The sequence below is a fragment of the Lampris incognitus genome, unplaced genomic scaffold, assembly GCF_029633865.1.
Source record: "Lampris incognitus isolate fLamInc1 unplaced genomic scaffold, fLamInc1.hap2 scaffold_590, whole genome shotgun sequence".
NCBI classification, from domain to species: Eukaryota; Metazoa; Chordata; class Actinopteri; order Lampriformes; family Lampridae; genus Lampris; species Lampris incognitus.
Window position 1 is genome coordinate 1 of NW_026611557.1, and position 17,296 is coordinate 17,296.

The following is a 17,296-nucleotide window of genomic DNA, read 5'->3' on the forward strand; positions in this document are numbered from 1 at the left end:
TAGAGAGAAATAGTGTTCATCTGTGCCTGTTCAGTATTCTGAATGCCAACATCCATCTTAATTTACACTCCCTACTTGCATGCTTAGTCATCCAGACAAGTTATTCCAGTTGCCCTGTAAATGGCCCCTTTGCTCTTTGGGACTGTTTACACCTGGCACTAGCATGCGTCTTCATGTTAGTGCCAGGTGATTCAATCACAGGTGGACAGCTCTAAGTACAGGTTTGAATGCACCCAATGCGTCTTGAGATGCAATCGCTCAGGCCACATTTGGAGGGGGCCTGGGACACATTTGTCTACATCGCATTTGAAGTGTAAATGTACATGTATCCCAGGCTGCATTGAAGGACTGCCTAGTCAACTGACGTCCTCTGTGTAGGCCGGTGTGTCTCCTTTCAGAGCGTGTGACTGTGTTTTGCCAAGGACACGGCTTCACTGCGGCGTATAAGGGACGGGTTGTTAGTTTGACACACCTGAGGCTGATCACTAATCAGCCTCCCCAACTGCTCTCCCATGAGCCACGCCCCCCTCTCTCCGTTTGCAGCCGAGGCTAAGCCACGCCCTCATACCGCAGTGGCATGCGTGTTTATTTGCATATACAGCAGGGAAGTGAGATCAGAGCACAAGTGGTCACTGGAGACACATGTGGAGACGTACTGACGTACTTAGAGCTGTGTACCCAAGACGGCACATTAATGCCAGGTGTAAACAGCCTCTTTGTTGTCTACCAGATCACCCTGCTCCTCTCTGCATATATGTTCAAGGCTAAACAGCTAGTGTGCCTCTACATATGCCAGTTATCCACAGCCCATCAATGTTGTGCAACAACTTGGGTGTTTTTCAAATGGCAACAATCCCAGTGTTCCCAGAGGAAGTGAAAGTTACAGAGAGAGAGGATTCAAAGTTGAGCTGCAAACATACAAGATAGCTTTAGAAGTGAAAAAAAAAAGAAAAGCTGTACCTTTTGACCCTTGTGCTGTTTCATCTTCATGCTTCGTATGGACCCTAATCAGGTACCTAGAACCGAGGACACAAAGAGATGCAAGGTTTGATACATACATTTGTTCTTTGTTCAGCTATAGTGGAGTGTGTATGGTGTATTCTTTGTGAATGCTGTTTAATTCATTCCTTTGCATGTAGTATGCTATAATTTGGTTCATCATGCCTTTTGATATGTGCTGCACTCCTTTTACTTGTAGGTCTCCCTGCACCCCTGCAAACACACAAATCTCTTAGGGCTTTTGGACGTCACAATCATTTGTGCACTGATCTGATCGATTTAGAGGTCGAAAAAGACCCCCACCTGTCAATCGATGCTTACTAGCTTGCCAGTATGTGGAGTCCCACTGCCATAGAATTTAAATGACTGGCTGCCCATATTGCTGTGCTGTGTAGGCCAGACACGGGCCTCAGCAGCATTAGAGGGGACACACTGGAGCCTTGTTATACACACAGACTAGCAAGCAAGCACAGACTCGTAGCAGCTTTTTAACCCCAGGGGCTAAAGGAATCAAAATAGACCTGTGTCATGGCTCTGACATCACCAAAGGGTGACACACCTTCATTGATGTTCGCTGATGACTGTGCATTTCAGGTTGTTGCATCATTCCCCATGAGTATATCTGGCAGAAAAAATAGTGTTGCTGTGTTGTTCCTGTGTATGTACTAATGCTTGCTGCTGTCATTGTAAAAGCCAGATAAGTCATGTTGAATTGGGTAGGTCATTTTTACTATTATTCATGTGTGTGTGTGTTTGTGTGTGTGTGTGTGTGTGTGTGTGTGTGTGTGTGTGTGTGTGTGTGTGTGTTTGTGTGTGTGCTATTCTATATTTTACAGGATGACTACATCCCTTACCCGCGGATAGAAGATGTGAGTCATTTCTTGCTCCCATGATACACTCAAAACAAACTCGCACACATATCCCTTTTATGTACAACATTAGTCCACATTTATTTGATTTGACACAACAGAGATTTAAAGCTGAACTATTTTGTGTAAATTAGTTTCTCAAATTTATTTTCTCCAGCCTCTGTTGGCTCATCTTCAAGTTGTTGATAATTTTTAGGAAGCTATAGTGTAGCAGTAGTTTTGTCTACCTCTTTCATTGTCTGCCTTTTCATACTTTACCTCTTCTGCCTTACACTCCGACCCATTTCCCACACACACACACACACACACACACACACACACACACTGCCATCATTCCCACCCTATCCTCAAACCTCAGGTCCTGGAGAAGGGTAGTCCGTACCCCCAGGTGATCCTGCCCCAGTTTGGTGGTTACTGGATCGAGGATGTGGAAGCACCGACAGGGACACCCACCTCATCAGAATCTAGTTTCTGCGAAGAAGAGTATGGAGGAGGGGGTATGAGTCCCACTGGAAGCCACGGCTACCGCTTAGAGTGCAACAGCACCGCCCGCGCCTACCGCAAAAACTTCCTAGGCATGGTGAGCGAGCAATAAAAAGTCAGTTTCCCAGTTTGTCTGCATATGTGGAATGGAATCTATGTTGTTTTTCCTCCATTTTATCCGTCTTTCTCTTCTTTCTCTCCTTTTCCCCCCTCTATCTAGGAGCATATGAACTACTACTGTACAGGGAGCAGTATAGGTAATCTTATCATGTCTCTGAAACATGAGGAGGCGGAGGGACAGGAGTTCCTTCGAATCATGCTCAGGTACTTTAAAGAAAACAATGTGTATCATCAATGGCACAGACCTAATTTAATATGTTACATGTTTGCCAGTTGACAGATAGATTTCAAAGTATTAGGGCCAATTGCTGATGTTCCAGTTGCAGCAAATTCAGAGGGGCAGCCCAGGAACCGCCATGGCCAGGATGCAAACCCGGATCTCCCGCACCACGAGCGACAATGTTAACCAGTTGACTAAAAGGTCCGACTCGTTAGCCAAGGGCTAGGGAGTCTATTTATCCGTGCACGTTACACTACCCCCCTCCTTTGGGAAGTGCGTCCCTGCGCTTCAGCATACATGCTCCCTCGTGCCTCTGGGCGCACACTCTTCCGATGGCCTCACGGTCTCACCATCCCACTTCTGACACCAATGTAGCCGCACCTAATATTTTCCTACAATTCATGCATCACTTACCTCAAAGCTTAAATATTCTTTTGAAACTGCTATTTTTCCTTTCATCTATATCTCCTGTCCATCGAGGAGATTTACATAGTGAAATCTTTGGGGAATGACACTGTTTACCTATAATAACTTGGTCACTGTGCTTTACAAGTAGGCTGGGCACATTTGGTACTCGTATCCATTCCACAGGACTTACTTATTAGGAAAAAGTGAGAATGTCTTGAGCAGAGTTCCTCGTGTGATGTCTTAGGTCGAGAATTAAGACGGTCCATGACAGGATCTCTCTGGCAGGCCTCAGCCTGCTGCCCAGTGTACCTCAGATAGCCAAGGTAAGATAGTACCGCTGGAGATACACAATTGACGATTCAATTCCTACACTCTCGAAATGCTATTTAATAAGAACAGATGTTTCCTGCTACTGTTATTGTTGTTATTATCATTATTTCCTTCCATATGAACAGTTTTAAGATGAGATGTAGATTGACTAAAACCAGCAGTGACTCAAGCCTTGATTTCCATCAGTCAAATTCAAATCTAAATGTTTTTGCAGCTTCTGTGTGATGACGCCACAGGGCTGAAGTTCAACCCAGTCCTGTACCCCAGGGTGAGTTGTTCCCTCTTGTCTTTTCTAGTACATTTCCTCTACTATTGTCTGTTGGTGTACAGTTGTCCAAGCCAGTTCGCCCCATCTGTTCAAGCTGAGCCGTGGCACCTTCTCCCGTCTCAGTGTCAGGTATTGCTGAGGCACAGGGGAGCTTATCTGGGCCATTTCCAGATATCATGTGACTGATTCTTGCATCTTCTTTCCTGGCACAACCTCATTAATGTGTCAATACATTTTGCTGACTCAGTAAATGATCCAGACGGTTTCTTTGAAGTGTGAGGCATTTGTTGGAAAGGATTAACTGAAGCTGCAATCTGTGTGGTAAATTATAATTGTGTTGGAGCCATCGCCGTTTTCCTGTAGAACTTTCTTTCTTGACTTCTTCCTTGACACACTCAGCAGAACGGCTGATGTCATTAAAGAAAACAAAGTGCCCACCTCCCTGCAATCCACCTCTAATAAAAAGTCTCAAGGTGGCCTGATTGTTTAGCATCTGTTCCCTGTGTGTCAACATCATAAAAACGGCTTATGCCAAAATTAGATATCCCCCAGTTGAAAAGGAAGGAAATTGTTTCTGATATCAAACTGAGGCAGTTCCTTAGATTGTGGATTATCTAAAGACCTTTGCCATTGAAACGGGTGAGATTTTCAACCTAACGCCATCTTTGTTTTGAGAAAATTTTTTGATGAAATTCAGAAAGTGAAACTTAGCCGACAGTTACATGGAGCACTTTTGAATTGGACCCTTTTAAAGTTGAGCTAGTATGCCCTCCGCGCTCTCCAGGCCCAGCTGAGACTGCAATGGAGTGTGGAGGGCAGGTAGGAACCATCTTCTGCTCGGTTTGTCTCATGGCAACCCTGCAGGACTGTGACCCGAGAGATAGAGCAACCAATGAGACACAGTTACGATGAGGACACAAACTGTGTTTGTTTTTGTTTTGTTTTTTTTGTTAATGATATACAGGGCTCCCAGTTGATAGTGGCTTATGACGAACATGAGGTGAACAACACTTTCAAGTTCGGAGTCGTCTACCAGAAGTTTGGACAGGTGAGAGGATTATGGGAAATGGTTCTCCCCCAGGGTTATGCAGCAATGTCTCCATAACCCCCCCCCCCTTTTTCCATTTTTTTCCTGCCATTTTGTCACCCTGTGCAACATCTATTTCTTCTCCATTCCTACCCACTCCTCCCTCTCTCCAAACAAGACCATTTAAATCATCTAGTTTCAAGTCTCTCCGTGCTTGTTTCCAGGTTTCTATTAACATTTTCTTACCCTGCTGGCAGATATTATGGCTTGTTTCAAGAAAGTGTGCTTGTTTCACTACAATAGGACTCGGTTGAAGACGTCTTCTCTAAAGAAACAAAGATTATCAAAGATTATCTCGAATCAAGTTTCCTTGTTTAAAGATTTATTTTCCTGTTTGGTTAAAAATTGTTCATAACAAGTATTATAATCATGAAACAAGTGCATTTCTTTTGCAACAAGCAGTACTATGTATCTACCAGCGGAGAAAGAAACTTTTTCCTAGCAATCTCTATAAAGAAGCGTTAGGAGACTTAAAACAGGATGAAATAACTTGACAAGCTTATCTTTTTGGCAGTACTCTAGTACTACATTCCTTCCTCTGTCTCTTCTATCAATGCATATTGAATAAATTGTTTGCTTCTCAAGGAAATATATTTCTTCCTTTAGCTGAACTCTTAACCGTAACACCCCTGCCTGATTACTTCATTCACTGTCTCAGCATTAAAGACTGGCTTTGGCCGAATCAAACTGCACACGTCTCTCTCTCTCTCTCTCTCTCTCTCTCTCTCTCTCTCTCTCTCTCTCTCTCTCTCTCTCTCTCTCTCTCTATACTGATGCAGGAAAAAAGTTTAATACACTGCAGTACAGGCCTGTTTCGTGCGTGGCGCACTCATCAGCTGCTAATGCAGGGAGGTGTGCACATTAGCAGCTGATGAGTGTGCGACGCACAAAACAGGCCTGTACTGCAGTGTATTAAACTTTTATTCCTGTATCAGTATTGATATTCCGCTCCTCATTAGTTGAGCACTTATAACAACACCATTGACGGTTTCGGAAACAAACACTGTATATATCTCAGTGTTGTAGTACTTGAGTCCAGGAGTCCAACTCGAGTCCTGATTTTCAGGACTCGTGATTCGACTTGGACTTGAGCACTGATGACTCGGACTTGGACTCGAGCATTGACTGCATTCGAACTCGGAAGTTGGAGATGAGGACTCGGACTTCAATTCAATTCAATTCAATTTATTGTCATTAAAAACAATGTGCAGGCACATATTAAAAATTAAATGAGGGCTGTGGCTTCACCAAACAGTGCAAGACAGACACAGACAAACACAGCAAATGCAGTATAAGATATACACACATGAAGACCAAAAGCTAAAATAAGTTAAAAAAGAGCAAGAGTACAAAATATTTAAAATTATCTACAGACATTCAGTGGGTGGCCAGGTTCAGGTGGACAACAGCTTGTGGAAAGAAGCTGTTTTTGAGCCTGGTAGTGCGGGCTCTGAGGCTCCTGTAACGCCTCCCAGAGCGCAGGGGGGAGAACAGTCCATGGTCGGGGTGGGTGGGATCTCTGCTGATGCTGAGGCCCCTTCGAAGGCAGCATTTGTGATAAATGTCTTTTATGGCTGGGAGCTGGGTACCGGTGATATGCTGGGCTGCCTTGACGACCCGCTGCAGACTTGTTAATTGATAAAGAGACTGTTTTTTTGTAATAAGCCCTAATAATTTGCCATACAATATTGATTGCTATATTAATACCGTAACATTATTTAATTTCATGCGAGGGCAGGCACATGTGTTCCGCTTACATACGGGTTCACGTGCATACCATCATGTTCAGTAACAGTTAGTGCTAAGATGCCTAAAGACATGCCCCGACTCAGACTCAACCTTGATGACTCGGACTCAGGTAATGGGGACTTGACTCGGACTCTTCTTTGATGACTCGGACTTGGACTTGGACTCGAACACTGGGGACTCGAGACTGTTCTTGGACTCGAGGTTTAGTGACTCGACTACAACACTGATAGATAAATAGCTCTTTTTTTGGAAACCGTCAATGGTGTTGATAAAAGTGCTCAGCAAATGAGGAGTGGAATATTAAGATAGATTTAGTAAAAAAAAAACTTTACTCAAAGCAGTACAAGCCTGTTTCGTGTGCCACGCACTCATCAGCTGCCAAGTTGGATATCTGTTGGCTATGTTGCCCTTTGTCATGGGGCGTGACGCAAGACAACGTAATATTTATTGACTGTGTGTTCTTCTTTGTTGAATCACACACACACATATATGAGAGAGAGAGAGAGAGAGAGCACTGCAACCCTGTTAATGCTGCTTCTGCCCAACTGTAAAAGTACATTTCTAGCACTGTTTTATCACTTTAATTTATAGCTTTTTTTAACGCTTAACTCGAAGCACCTTTTTTTTATTGTATGCTTGTTTTATATATTTGTATGATATATATTTGTTTTGTGTATTCAAATGTTGCTTTCACAGACTGCTGCTTAACGAAATGTCATTGTACTTATTAGAATGACAGTAAAGAGTCTTGACTTGCCCTTTTCCTCCTCCGACCCTCTCCGACTCATCCCTGCCCCCCGCCCTACATGACCCATCACCCCCTTTGCTCAGACATCTGAGGAGGAGCTGTTTGGCAACAATGAGGAGACCCCAGCCTTCAGGGAGTTCCTCAGCATCCTGGGAGAAAACATTGACCTTCAGGATTTTAAGGGGTGAATGACTCGAATCAAAGTCAGTTGAATAGAATAGAATAGAAAATACTGAATGCATTCAGAAAAAGACTTCAAATCCTCAGGTACAAAGACCAAAAAGATTGCTCCACAGGAAATAGAGTGCCATTACAAGAGTAAAACAGAAGCTGATTTAAAAGAATTATTCAATTATCCTCGGTGCAACGTCTCCTGCTGTTTCGGTTTTACTCTGCTGTCTGGATAAAATCTGGAAGAGGAAATGCTGCATGGACAAGTAATCAGAGCTTTTTATAGTTTCTTTATTGGCCTGAATTGCTTTTTATATTGTATTATGTTACTGTGTTAAAGATATGCCTGACTATTTTGGCAAATGCAATACTGTGACCTAAAACGTCTTTTTCGGCCAGCATTGAGCTGGTTCATCAGAAAATGGAAGAACATATGAACTTAAACCACTGAATCTAAACTATCTTACAGCTAATAGCCATTACCAGCAGAATGAAACCAGTTTTGTAATGTGTTAATGTTCTGGTAGGTTTCGCGGCGGGCTGGACGTGTCCCATGGACAGACAGGATCTGAGTCTGTCTTCACTGTCTTCAGGCAGCGAGAGATCATGTTCCACGTCTCAACCAAGTTACCCTTCACTGAGGGGGACATCCAGCAGGTATTCTGATGTATCTTAAAGCTTCAGTCCCGCTTAATGCATGACTCACTCACACAGCTGTAACTAGATGTGCAGAGTTTTCTCTAACAATCACGTGGCTCCAAGATGTTAAGATGAAACTGATGAGGTTTGTGGGTATTGACCAAACATGATGGTATCTTGACTGAGAAAATGTTTTCATTATAAATTATCACAGATAAATGATTAAAAAAAAAAAAGTGCAACATAGAGGAGACATTTGCAAAAATCCATACAGGCACAGCATCTCATTTGTAATGCAATGCATCTAGAGTACAATATACTCTTTTACAGTGAAAGATTATTTTCATTGATTGAATTAAAAAAAATAGAAAGAAGAAATTTAATGAATAAACCTCTGAGAGAGTGATGCATTCAGTGGATTTAAGTGTGACTGCTATCTAACTTACAAGTGAGTGTGGGATGTTGCTTACTCCTCCTCTGCTTAGTCTCTCCTCTACATCACGAGCCATTGGAGTAAATTATTGAAAAAGAAAGAGTTTTATTACAGAGGAATATTTCTCCTCCGTTTCCACAGCTCCAAAGGAAGAGGCACATAGGAAATGATATTGTGGCAGCAGTTTTCCAGGAGGAGGCCACACCCTTTGTGCCGGACATGATCGCCTCAAACTTCCTGCATGCATACGTGTTGGTGCAAGTTGAGAACCCCTGCACAGAGAACACAACGTACAAGGTACAAAGCAGGCCAGTTCACCTTAAAGAGGTTCTACTAACTCGCCCTACTAACTGCACTACACCTGGCTCAACTCGTACTTGCAAGTAATTTTTTTTTTAATCTTAAGTTACATTTATCTTAAGTTGCTTTGGGTACAAATGGATAGTTTTTCTTGTATCACAATTTATCCACTGCGAAGCAGATGACAAAAACTCTATGGTTTTCATGTTGACTGATTGGTTGTCCAACTTATCTTTCCATCGTTGTACTGCCTCGCTGGCAAACCTTTACTGATGTGATGCCAAGCAAGCTACTGTAGAGGAGCTCAAGCAGGAGTCGTGACAACTTTCTCTGTCGGCTACACAACGTGCACCATTTATTCCTTCACCATTACAACAACAACAAAAACCCGCGCAGCGAAAGTGTATCACTGTAAACCAAGAAAACAGCAGCTGTAAACAAACGTTCCTACTAGCTCAATAAGGGGAATTATGTAGCCCCATAACCACTACACACGTCCCCCCAGAATTCGCCTTAATATGAAAAGTCAGTGTGGCGAGGGGGGCGGATCTCTCTGCCCCAACGGCTCCGCTGAACAGGAGCTGGGGGCTGGTTAACCGCAGGCAAAGCAGCAGAGTCCTCACAGCTGGACCGGGGAAAGGGAGGGGCTGGGGAAGCAGCTGGCGGCTCACTGGGGGAGGGGGGCAGGGCCAGGGGGCGCCCCCGCTGAGGGGGCAGGGCAAGACCAACAGGGCGGTCTAAGTCCAGGTGAGCAGGCTTGAGGCGGTCCACAGAAACCCGCTCCAGCCTGCTGCCAACCTCCACCACAAAGTGCTTATCTCCAGTGTCCCGTACCCGAAATGGGCCGTCATAGGGTGGCTGCAGGGGACCGCGGTGCACGTCGTGACGGATGAAAACATACTCCGCCGACCGCAGCTCCGTGGGGACATAGGACTGAGAGCCGCCATGCTGAGAAGTGGGGACCGGTGCAAAAGCCCTGGCTTCCTCCTGCAGCGCAATCCGTTGGCAGCTGGTGGACCAGGGAGCTGTGGCGGTGGGAAGGAAATCCCCCGGGACCCGAAGTGGCTGTCCGTAGACCAGTTCGGCGGTTGAGGTCCTCCTTGGGGGCCGTCCTGAGCCCAAGCATGACCTAAGGCAGTTTGTCGACCCAGTGGTCGTCCTTGAGGGTAGCCCGCAATGCGGCCTTCATCGAGCGAGGGAACCTCTCGACCAATCCATTCGCTTGAGGGTGATACGCTGTGGTGCGATGGAGCCTCACCCCTAAACCCACGGCGATCTCCTCCCAGAGCGCGGACGTGAATTGCGGCCCTCTGTCCGAGGAGAGGTCAGATGGGGTGCCAAAGCGGGCGACCCAGGTTCCAATGAACGCTCGGGCAACCTCAGGTGCTGTTGTGGACAAAAGCGGGACGGCCTCTGGCCATCGCGTGGTCCTGTCGACCATGGTGAGCAGGTATGTGAAACCACGGAAGGGGGGTAGGGGGCCTACCAGGTCCACATTCACATGGTCGAACCTCCTCTCAGGTACCGTGAAAGGTATCGGGGGTGCTTTGACGTGCCGGAGCACTTTGGAGCGTTGGCACTCCACACAGGTGTCAGCCCAGTCCCTCACATTCTTTTTGAGTCCATGCCAGACAAACTTTGCCGCCACCAACCTCTGTGAAGGCTTTCTGCCAGGGTGAGACAGCCCATGGACTGCGTTGAAGACCCGCCGCCTCCAAGCAGTCGGAACGACGGAGCGGGGCTGACCCGTAGAGACATCGCACAAGAGCGTGGCACCGTCGTCGTCGAAAGCCACATCCTCCAACTGCAGCCCTGTGACGGCGGTCCTGCATGCCTGCACTCCTGGGTCGGCGGCCTGGTCAGCCGCCATCTGGCTGTAGTCGAGTCCCAAATGGGCGGCACCAGCGATGGTCCAGGAGAGACAGTCGGCGACCGGGTTGGACTTCCCAGCAACATGCCTCACATCGGTGGTAAACTCTGAGATGTAGGCCAACTGTCGCTGCTGGCGGGCTGACCACGGCTCTGCCACCTTGGCCATCGCGAACACCAGCGGTTTGTGATCAACAAAAGCCGTGAACTGACGGCCCTCCAGTAGGAAACGAAAGTGCCTAACAGCGAGGAAAAGGCCAAGCAGCTCATGATCAAAGGTGCTGTATTTGCGCTCTCTCAGGTTCAACTGCCTTCAGCCGGCAGTTGAACCTGCAGTATATTTGTTAGCGTTAAGCCCTTTCATCCAACACATCCACAAAGTCTTAAGTTTCCCTTAGACTCAGATTTGCAGCATGGCCCAAAGGTCACAGCTATGTTTTCACCTCCCATCTGAACAAATGTCTCATTTTAGTCCTAAAAATGTATACTTTAAGACAGCAATTCATTAATCATGTGTCTATTACTTTCTCATTTTAATTGTGTTTCAAAAATAAGCATCAGAGAACATACTGTGTATTATCATAGATATTAGGTGTTTTTTTGTTTTGTTTTGTTTTTTCCAATCTGTTGGATCCTGCCTCATGTTGAAGTTAATTCTCTCATTGGACGATCACAGACACAGCCAGAATTTATATTCATGTATTCAACTGAGCTGTGTAAGTAAGCTAGTGAGAAGCTAGCAAGCATTCACTCAAAACTCATGATGAAGGAGGAAAGTAAACGGCTGCTTCAAATGTGATTCACACAATATGTGTTGCAATTGTTAAATCAATATTCTGCGTTTTAATTGATCTAAATTGTATATTCTGAGGAAGGAGAATGGGGTAAGGGGTGTACTACTGCCAAAACCAGTTTTCTTAGGGTATTTTACAGGTTTCCACATGGGAATATGACATGGGTGATTTCAGCCCCTGTGGACCCACCACCTGTGGGGATGAGCATTGGGGTAGGGGGCAATGCAGGCAAAGGTCGGGGAGCGGGGCATGCCGACTTCTGGCATCGCAGACTGGTCCAGGAGGACCAACTGGGGGAAAACCCCAGGGTAGACCCAGAACTCACTGGAGGGACTACATGTCCATTCCGGCCTGGGAATACCTTGGGATCCCCCCAGGAGGAGCTGGAGAGCGTTGTTGGAGGAGAGGGACGTCTGGCATGCGCTACTGAGCCTGCTGCCACCGTGACCTGACCCAGAGAAGCGGCTGACGATGAGAGAAATTTCAGCCCCTTTGTTTGGAACGTGATGAGCCTTCCTGACTGTAATTTGTTTTGTGTCAACAGGTGTCTGTTACAGCGAGGGAGGATGTACCTGTTTTTGGACCCCCTCTCCCCAACCCGGCTGTTTTTAAGAAGGTGAGAGAATACATTTTTTTAAGAGATCAGTAATAAAGCAAAAGAGACACCTGTGAATTTGTATTTTCCTACTTCAAATTGGGCCGAGCTGATGCTGCTACTTTCACAGGGCAATAGAGAGATGGATAGGAAAGGCTGGAGAGGAACGAAAGACAAATTGGACTATTGAGGCTGATACTCAATGCTCAAACGATTTCAGAGTGTGCCTTCTACTGCTATAAGTAAATCCCCGATGAAAGTCACTCCTTTTTCTCTCCATATCCCTCTCCTCCATTCCATTCTCCTTTTCTTTCCTCCCACCTTTCCCCCCACCTCTCCATAACCTCTCTCTCTCTCTCTCTCTCTCTCTCTCTCTCTCTCTCTCTCTCTCTCTCTCTCTCTCTCTCTCTGTCTCTCTCTCTCTCTCTCTCTCTCTCTCTGCAGGGCCCTGAGTTTCGAGACTTCCTGCTGACAAAGCTGATCAATGCTGAAAACGCCTGCTACAAATCTGACAAATTTGCCAAACTAGAGGTGACTCTCTCTCGCTCTCTCACACACACACACAAGGGGAAACATGTACAGCTATGGCTTCAAAACACCTCAGCATGCCTTCAATTATTTTTCATTGTCCTCTCAATCATTTCCATCATCAGAGTCTAGATGACAAATGTCTGTCTCACTGTGTGTGTGTGTGTGTGTGTGTGTGTGTGTGTGTGTGTGTGTGTGTGTGTGTGTGTGTGTGTGTGTGTGTGTGCGCGCACAATCATATGACTGATTGTGTGTGTATTAAAGGGGCGAACGCGAGCTGCATTGTTGGATAATCTCCATGATGAGCTGCACCGACAGAGCCAAGCCACGCTGGGCCTGAGCCAGACGGGAGAGGAGGACAAGCTGGAGAATGGGGGGCACGGAGGTCTCCTGGAGTCATTCAAGGTGAACATGGACCCGGGGAAATAAAGAATACTAAATGTTTTTTTACTCATCTCTTGATTTTGTGATATTTGTAAAATCTGCTTCATTTTGACAGAGCTTTTCTTGGAGATTTTCGTGCTGTGGGGTCAACCAAATCGCATGCACTTGGAAGATAATAGGATATCTCCGCCCATGCTCTTTACTCAAGGCTCAGCTTTTTCGGTTTTTACCGATTTTCACCGAAAAATACCCAGATATTTAAACTGATTTTCACCCAAATTTTATGTTTCCACGCATCCAAAAGTTGTTCTTGTTCGTGTGAGGTTATGTAACAGTGTCCTTTTGTGGCGAAATTCGGCATGCTGGATGGCTTTGAAAAATAAAAACCGAGAACGCTGAGCCTTGTCTCTACTGTATAAAGGCTTTACTCAGAGTATTTTAACGTTAATGTGCAAGCCTGTTTGTCTTTAACCCCAAGACGACTATCACCTTATACTCATTGTCTCCATCTGTGTGTGTATATATTCATATGCATCGTTTTTATTTTCCTTCTTAATAATAATAATAATACATTTTATTTGTACAATGCTTTTCAAGGTACTCAAAGACACTTTACATATGTTAAAATAAGCATAAAAGCAACACACCAAAAAACAAAACAGACAACATTAATCACACATGAAAAGTAATTCTGAAGAGGTGAGTTTTGATTAATGATATGAATGTGAACAGATCGGTGTAGTCTCTGTTGTGTTTGGGGAGAGAGTTCTAGAGGGAGGGGGCAGCTGTGGAGAAGGCTCTACCACCCCAAGTCTGGTGCTTGGTCCTGTGTGATGGAGACAGGAGGTTGGCATCAGAGCAGTGGAGGCTGCGGGAAGGAGTATGATAGCGGAGCGGGTCGGTTAGGTAGGAGGGGTCCTGGTTATGGAGGGCTTTATGAGTGAGGAGAAGGACTTTGAATTGGACCCGTTCTGGGACAGGGAGCCAGTGGAGGTTCTGGAGGACAGGGGTGATGTGGTCATAGGGGCAGGAGTGGGTGGGCAGGTGGACAGCAGAGTTCTGGATGTATTGGAGTTTGTTTGGATGATGAGCTGTAGAGAATGCTGTTGCAGTAGTCAATTCTGGATTTGATGAAGACATGGATGAAGGTTCCAGTTGCAGAGAAGGAGAGGGGTGGGCAGAGACCAGCTCTGTTTTTTTAGATGGAAAAAGACAGTTCTGGTGATTTGATTGTCATGGTGTTCAAAGGAGAGGTTGCTGTCAAAAATGATTTCAAGGTTGCAGATGTGTGGGGAGGGGGACAGAGTGGAGTTATCGATGGTGAGGCAGAAGTTGAGAGTGGTTTTGGTAAGGGATTTGGGATCAATGATGATCGTGTCAGATTTATCACAATTTAGTTTGAGGAAGTTGACTTGCATCCATGATTTGATTTCAGTGAGGCAGTTGGTCACTGGAGTAAGTTGTACTGGTGATGGATATGTAGAGCTGGATGTCATCAGCGTAACAGTTGAAGTGGAGCCCATGACAACATATGATGTTACCAAGGGGGAGCATTAAAGGATGAAAAGGAGAGGACCTTAAATAATTTGCTGTCCCTCCCAAACTGTCTGTAAACCCTGAAAGGCCAATTAACTGCATTGCATGATGTATATTATGGTGTATGTGTGTATGTGTTTGTATTTCACATGTGTTCTCATTTGTAAATGTGTGCCCAGTTTTACCATGTTGTTCTCACCCTCCACAGGTATTATGGATGGCTGCTTCACACTGTCTGCAGTCAGTCACCAGGGCCTCAGTTTTCATTGTTGCTCTGGCTGTTATTGTATATTATCTGTCCATATTATTGTGAATGTGTCACAATAAGATTAACACAAAAATAATAAACGCTCATTCATATCATCTTATTTGTTGTGTTCATACTTTCAAGGAAGATAAAATGGTGCATGAAGCAGGGAGACTAGATATATCAGAATCAGATTATATACAAATATTGAAAAAATATATATATAAAATCAGAATGTTTTTAATAGAATTATTTTGTCATGTGCATTGCATGCACAAGAAATTTAGCTTGGTACAGAGAATAAGAATATTAAGTAAAAATAAGCATGAGAGAAACTATGATACATAATCACACACTCATCTATATATATATATATATATATATATATGTGTGTGTGTGTGTGTGTGTGTGTGTGTGTCAGTGGGGGGCAGGGAGCTTACGGTTTGTTCTAAAATGTAGCTAATTTTTCCTTTTATCTAGGTTTTATTGGTTTAAATGTATAATCACGCAAGAAATAATCTAACGTAACTCTTGATACAAATCAAAGCAAGTGGAATCAGTTCATTGCTTTGATTTTATTACCTAAATTACTGAGCATAAAGACATCTTGTTACAAGTGGCCCAAGCACCACCTACTCTGGTCTATCTGGTTGTTATGTTGGTGAACTCTGACCTCTTCTGTTTATATAATGGAATAGCAACTGTGATTGTTTGCTTATTGAGAACTTTTTTTTTAACATTTCCTCTCCCCCTCATTTCACCTTTCCCCTTATCCATTTTCTTCCCTGCTATCCCTGTGTTTCTTCCTTTCCCTTTCCCTCTCCCGCTTTCTGCTCCCATATCTACTGTACCCTTCTACCGTGTCCAGAGGGCCATGCGTGTCAGGAGCCACTCAATGGAGACAATGGTGGGCTCTCATCGCCACAGGAGCCCCGGGGTCGGGGGAGGGGTCCCTGCCAGCACGAGTGGAGGGGGTCTGCCTCAGAGTGCCAGCGAATGCACCAAGAGCACCTTCACCGTGAGTGGTAATTTAGGGAGGGAAAGAGAAGGGAGCGATGGAGAGCCAGTGAAAGGCACCAGTACTTTAATTAGAGATAAGAGGAAGGAAGAGAAAAAAGACAGCAGGCTTACAGATAGGTAAGGTGATTGACAGAGAGAGACAGGGTTAGCCTATGTGGTGGAGGGCTGCCTCAGGTACCACTGTCTCTATTGAATGACGGAAGAGTGGGTTGGATAGACGTGAGCTAGGGAGAGAGAGAGAGCAGTAAAAAATTATGGATGGAGGACTCAAGGTTAGTTGTGGTGGGGAGGGGTTTGAAAATGAATGCAAGAGAAAGTAGTCTAGTCATAGCATACAACAAGAAGACCTTACTTTTATACCTGTATCTTTTTTTGCACTATTCATTTTGTCAGTTTTATTCTCAAATCACAATCATTCTTTAAAGTATATTATTTTTCCTAAACACAGATTATCTTATCAACCAATTATTTGAGGTTTACTAACTTTTAAAAGGCACCATTGTTTCTTCCCATGACGTGCTTTAATAATTTTGTAAGAGATGGTGCTGAGGTATTAACTGAAATGTCATTTAAATTCTGATGTTTAAAAAACTAATTGATCGAGATTATTTCAATTATAAGAAATAGTGAAATTCAGTTACTAGTGGTTGTGTCAGGAAGGGCATCCGACTTGAAATTTTGCCAAATCATTATGCAGATTGACAAGACTGCCATCGGTGCTGTGCCCTCACAGAGTACCAATGGAAACTAGCAAATCTGCTGTAGTGACCCCTGGGAAACAGGGAACAAGCGGAAAGAAGAAGAAGTGAAATTTAGTTTCTGTTCATTTTTTTCTGAGTTTGGTGATCATGAAGAATATGACATGCAGAGCTGATGCACAGGCAACAGCTCTGCATCTTGCAACATCTAGCCTGCTGCACACTATAGTTTCAAGAGTGAGATACGCAACAATGACAGTAACCACAGTCCATTGCACACACTGGTGTTTTCCAGTTTGTTTTTTTTTTTCAAAGTGCTACTGAAATAGATAACAAATGGGTTGTGGCTGAAAACCAAGAAGTTTGGTTTACATTCATAATGGTTGTAATTATTTGCTGAAATAGATGGTATTTTGATGGTATTTGACATTTTAGATGTCATTTAAGTTCAACAGTAGCTAATTTTTATGACGAAATTTCCATTGTCATTGTTAGAATAGATGAAAAAAAATCAAAATACATTTGACATTTCCAAAACCAACTTGAAATCGAACTGTACTCAAAAAAGAACCCACTAATAAGAGAACATATTTTGTACACCCAAAGTGATCCCATTCACAACATTGTCATTCTATAACCCAGACCCAGTCTAAGTTAATGCAAATCCTTCCCATAATGTAATGTCTAGATCTTCTCCAGATATGTCAAACACATTCAAATAGCTCCTCACAGCATCCGGTACCATTCTTTCCAACTTCCCATTTATTACAGCAGCGCAATTTATGACCATGGCAATAAATG

General features: G+C 44.4%; 1 protein-coding gene across 1 annotated transcript; it reads left to right on the top strand.

Moving 5' to 3' along the window:
* Positions 1–1,628: 1,628 nt before the first annotated feature.
* LOC130133997 (rap1 GTPase-activating protein 2-like) lies at positions 1,629–14,862 on the top strand (the record flags this gene model as incomplete). The annotated part of the gene is made up of 14 exons (XM_056302140.1): positions 1,629–1,657; positions 1,836–1,868; positions 2,227–2,448; positions 2,572–2,675; positions 3,344–3,422; positions 3,644–3,697; positions 4,662–4,745; positions 7,365–7,465; positions 7,980–8,109; positions 8,666–8,821; positions 12,032–12,103; positions 12,527–12,613; positions 12,875–13,015; positions 14,739–14,862. Coding segments are annotated over 14 exons (1,397 nt in total), but the record flags the coding sequence as incomplete, so codon positions are not given.
* Between the last annotated feature and the right edge of the window lie 2,434 nt (positions 14,863–17,296).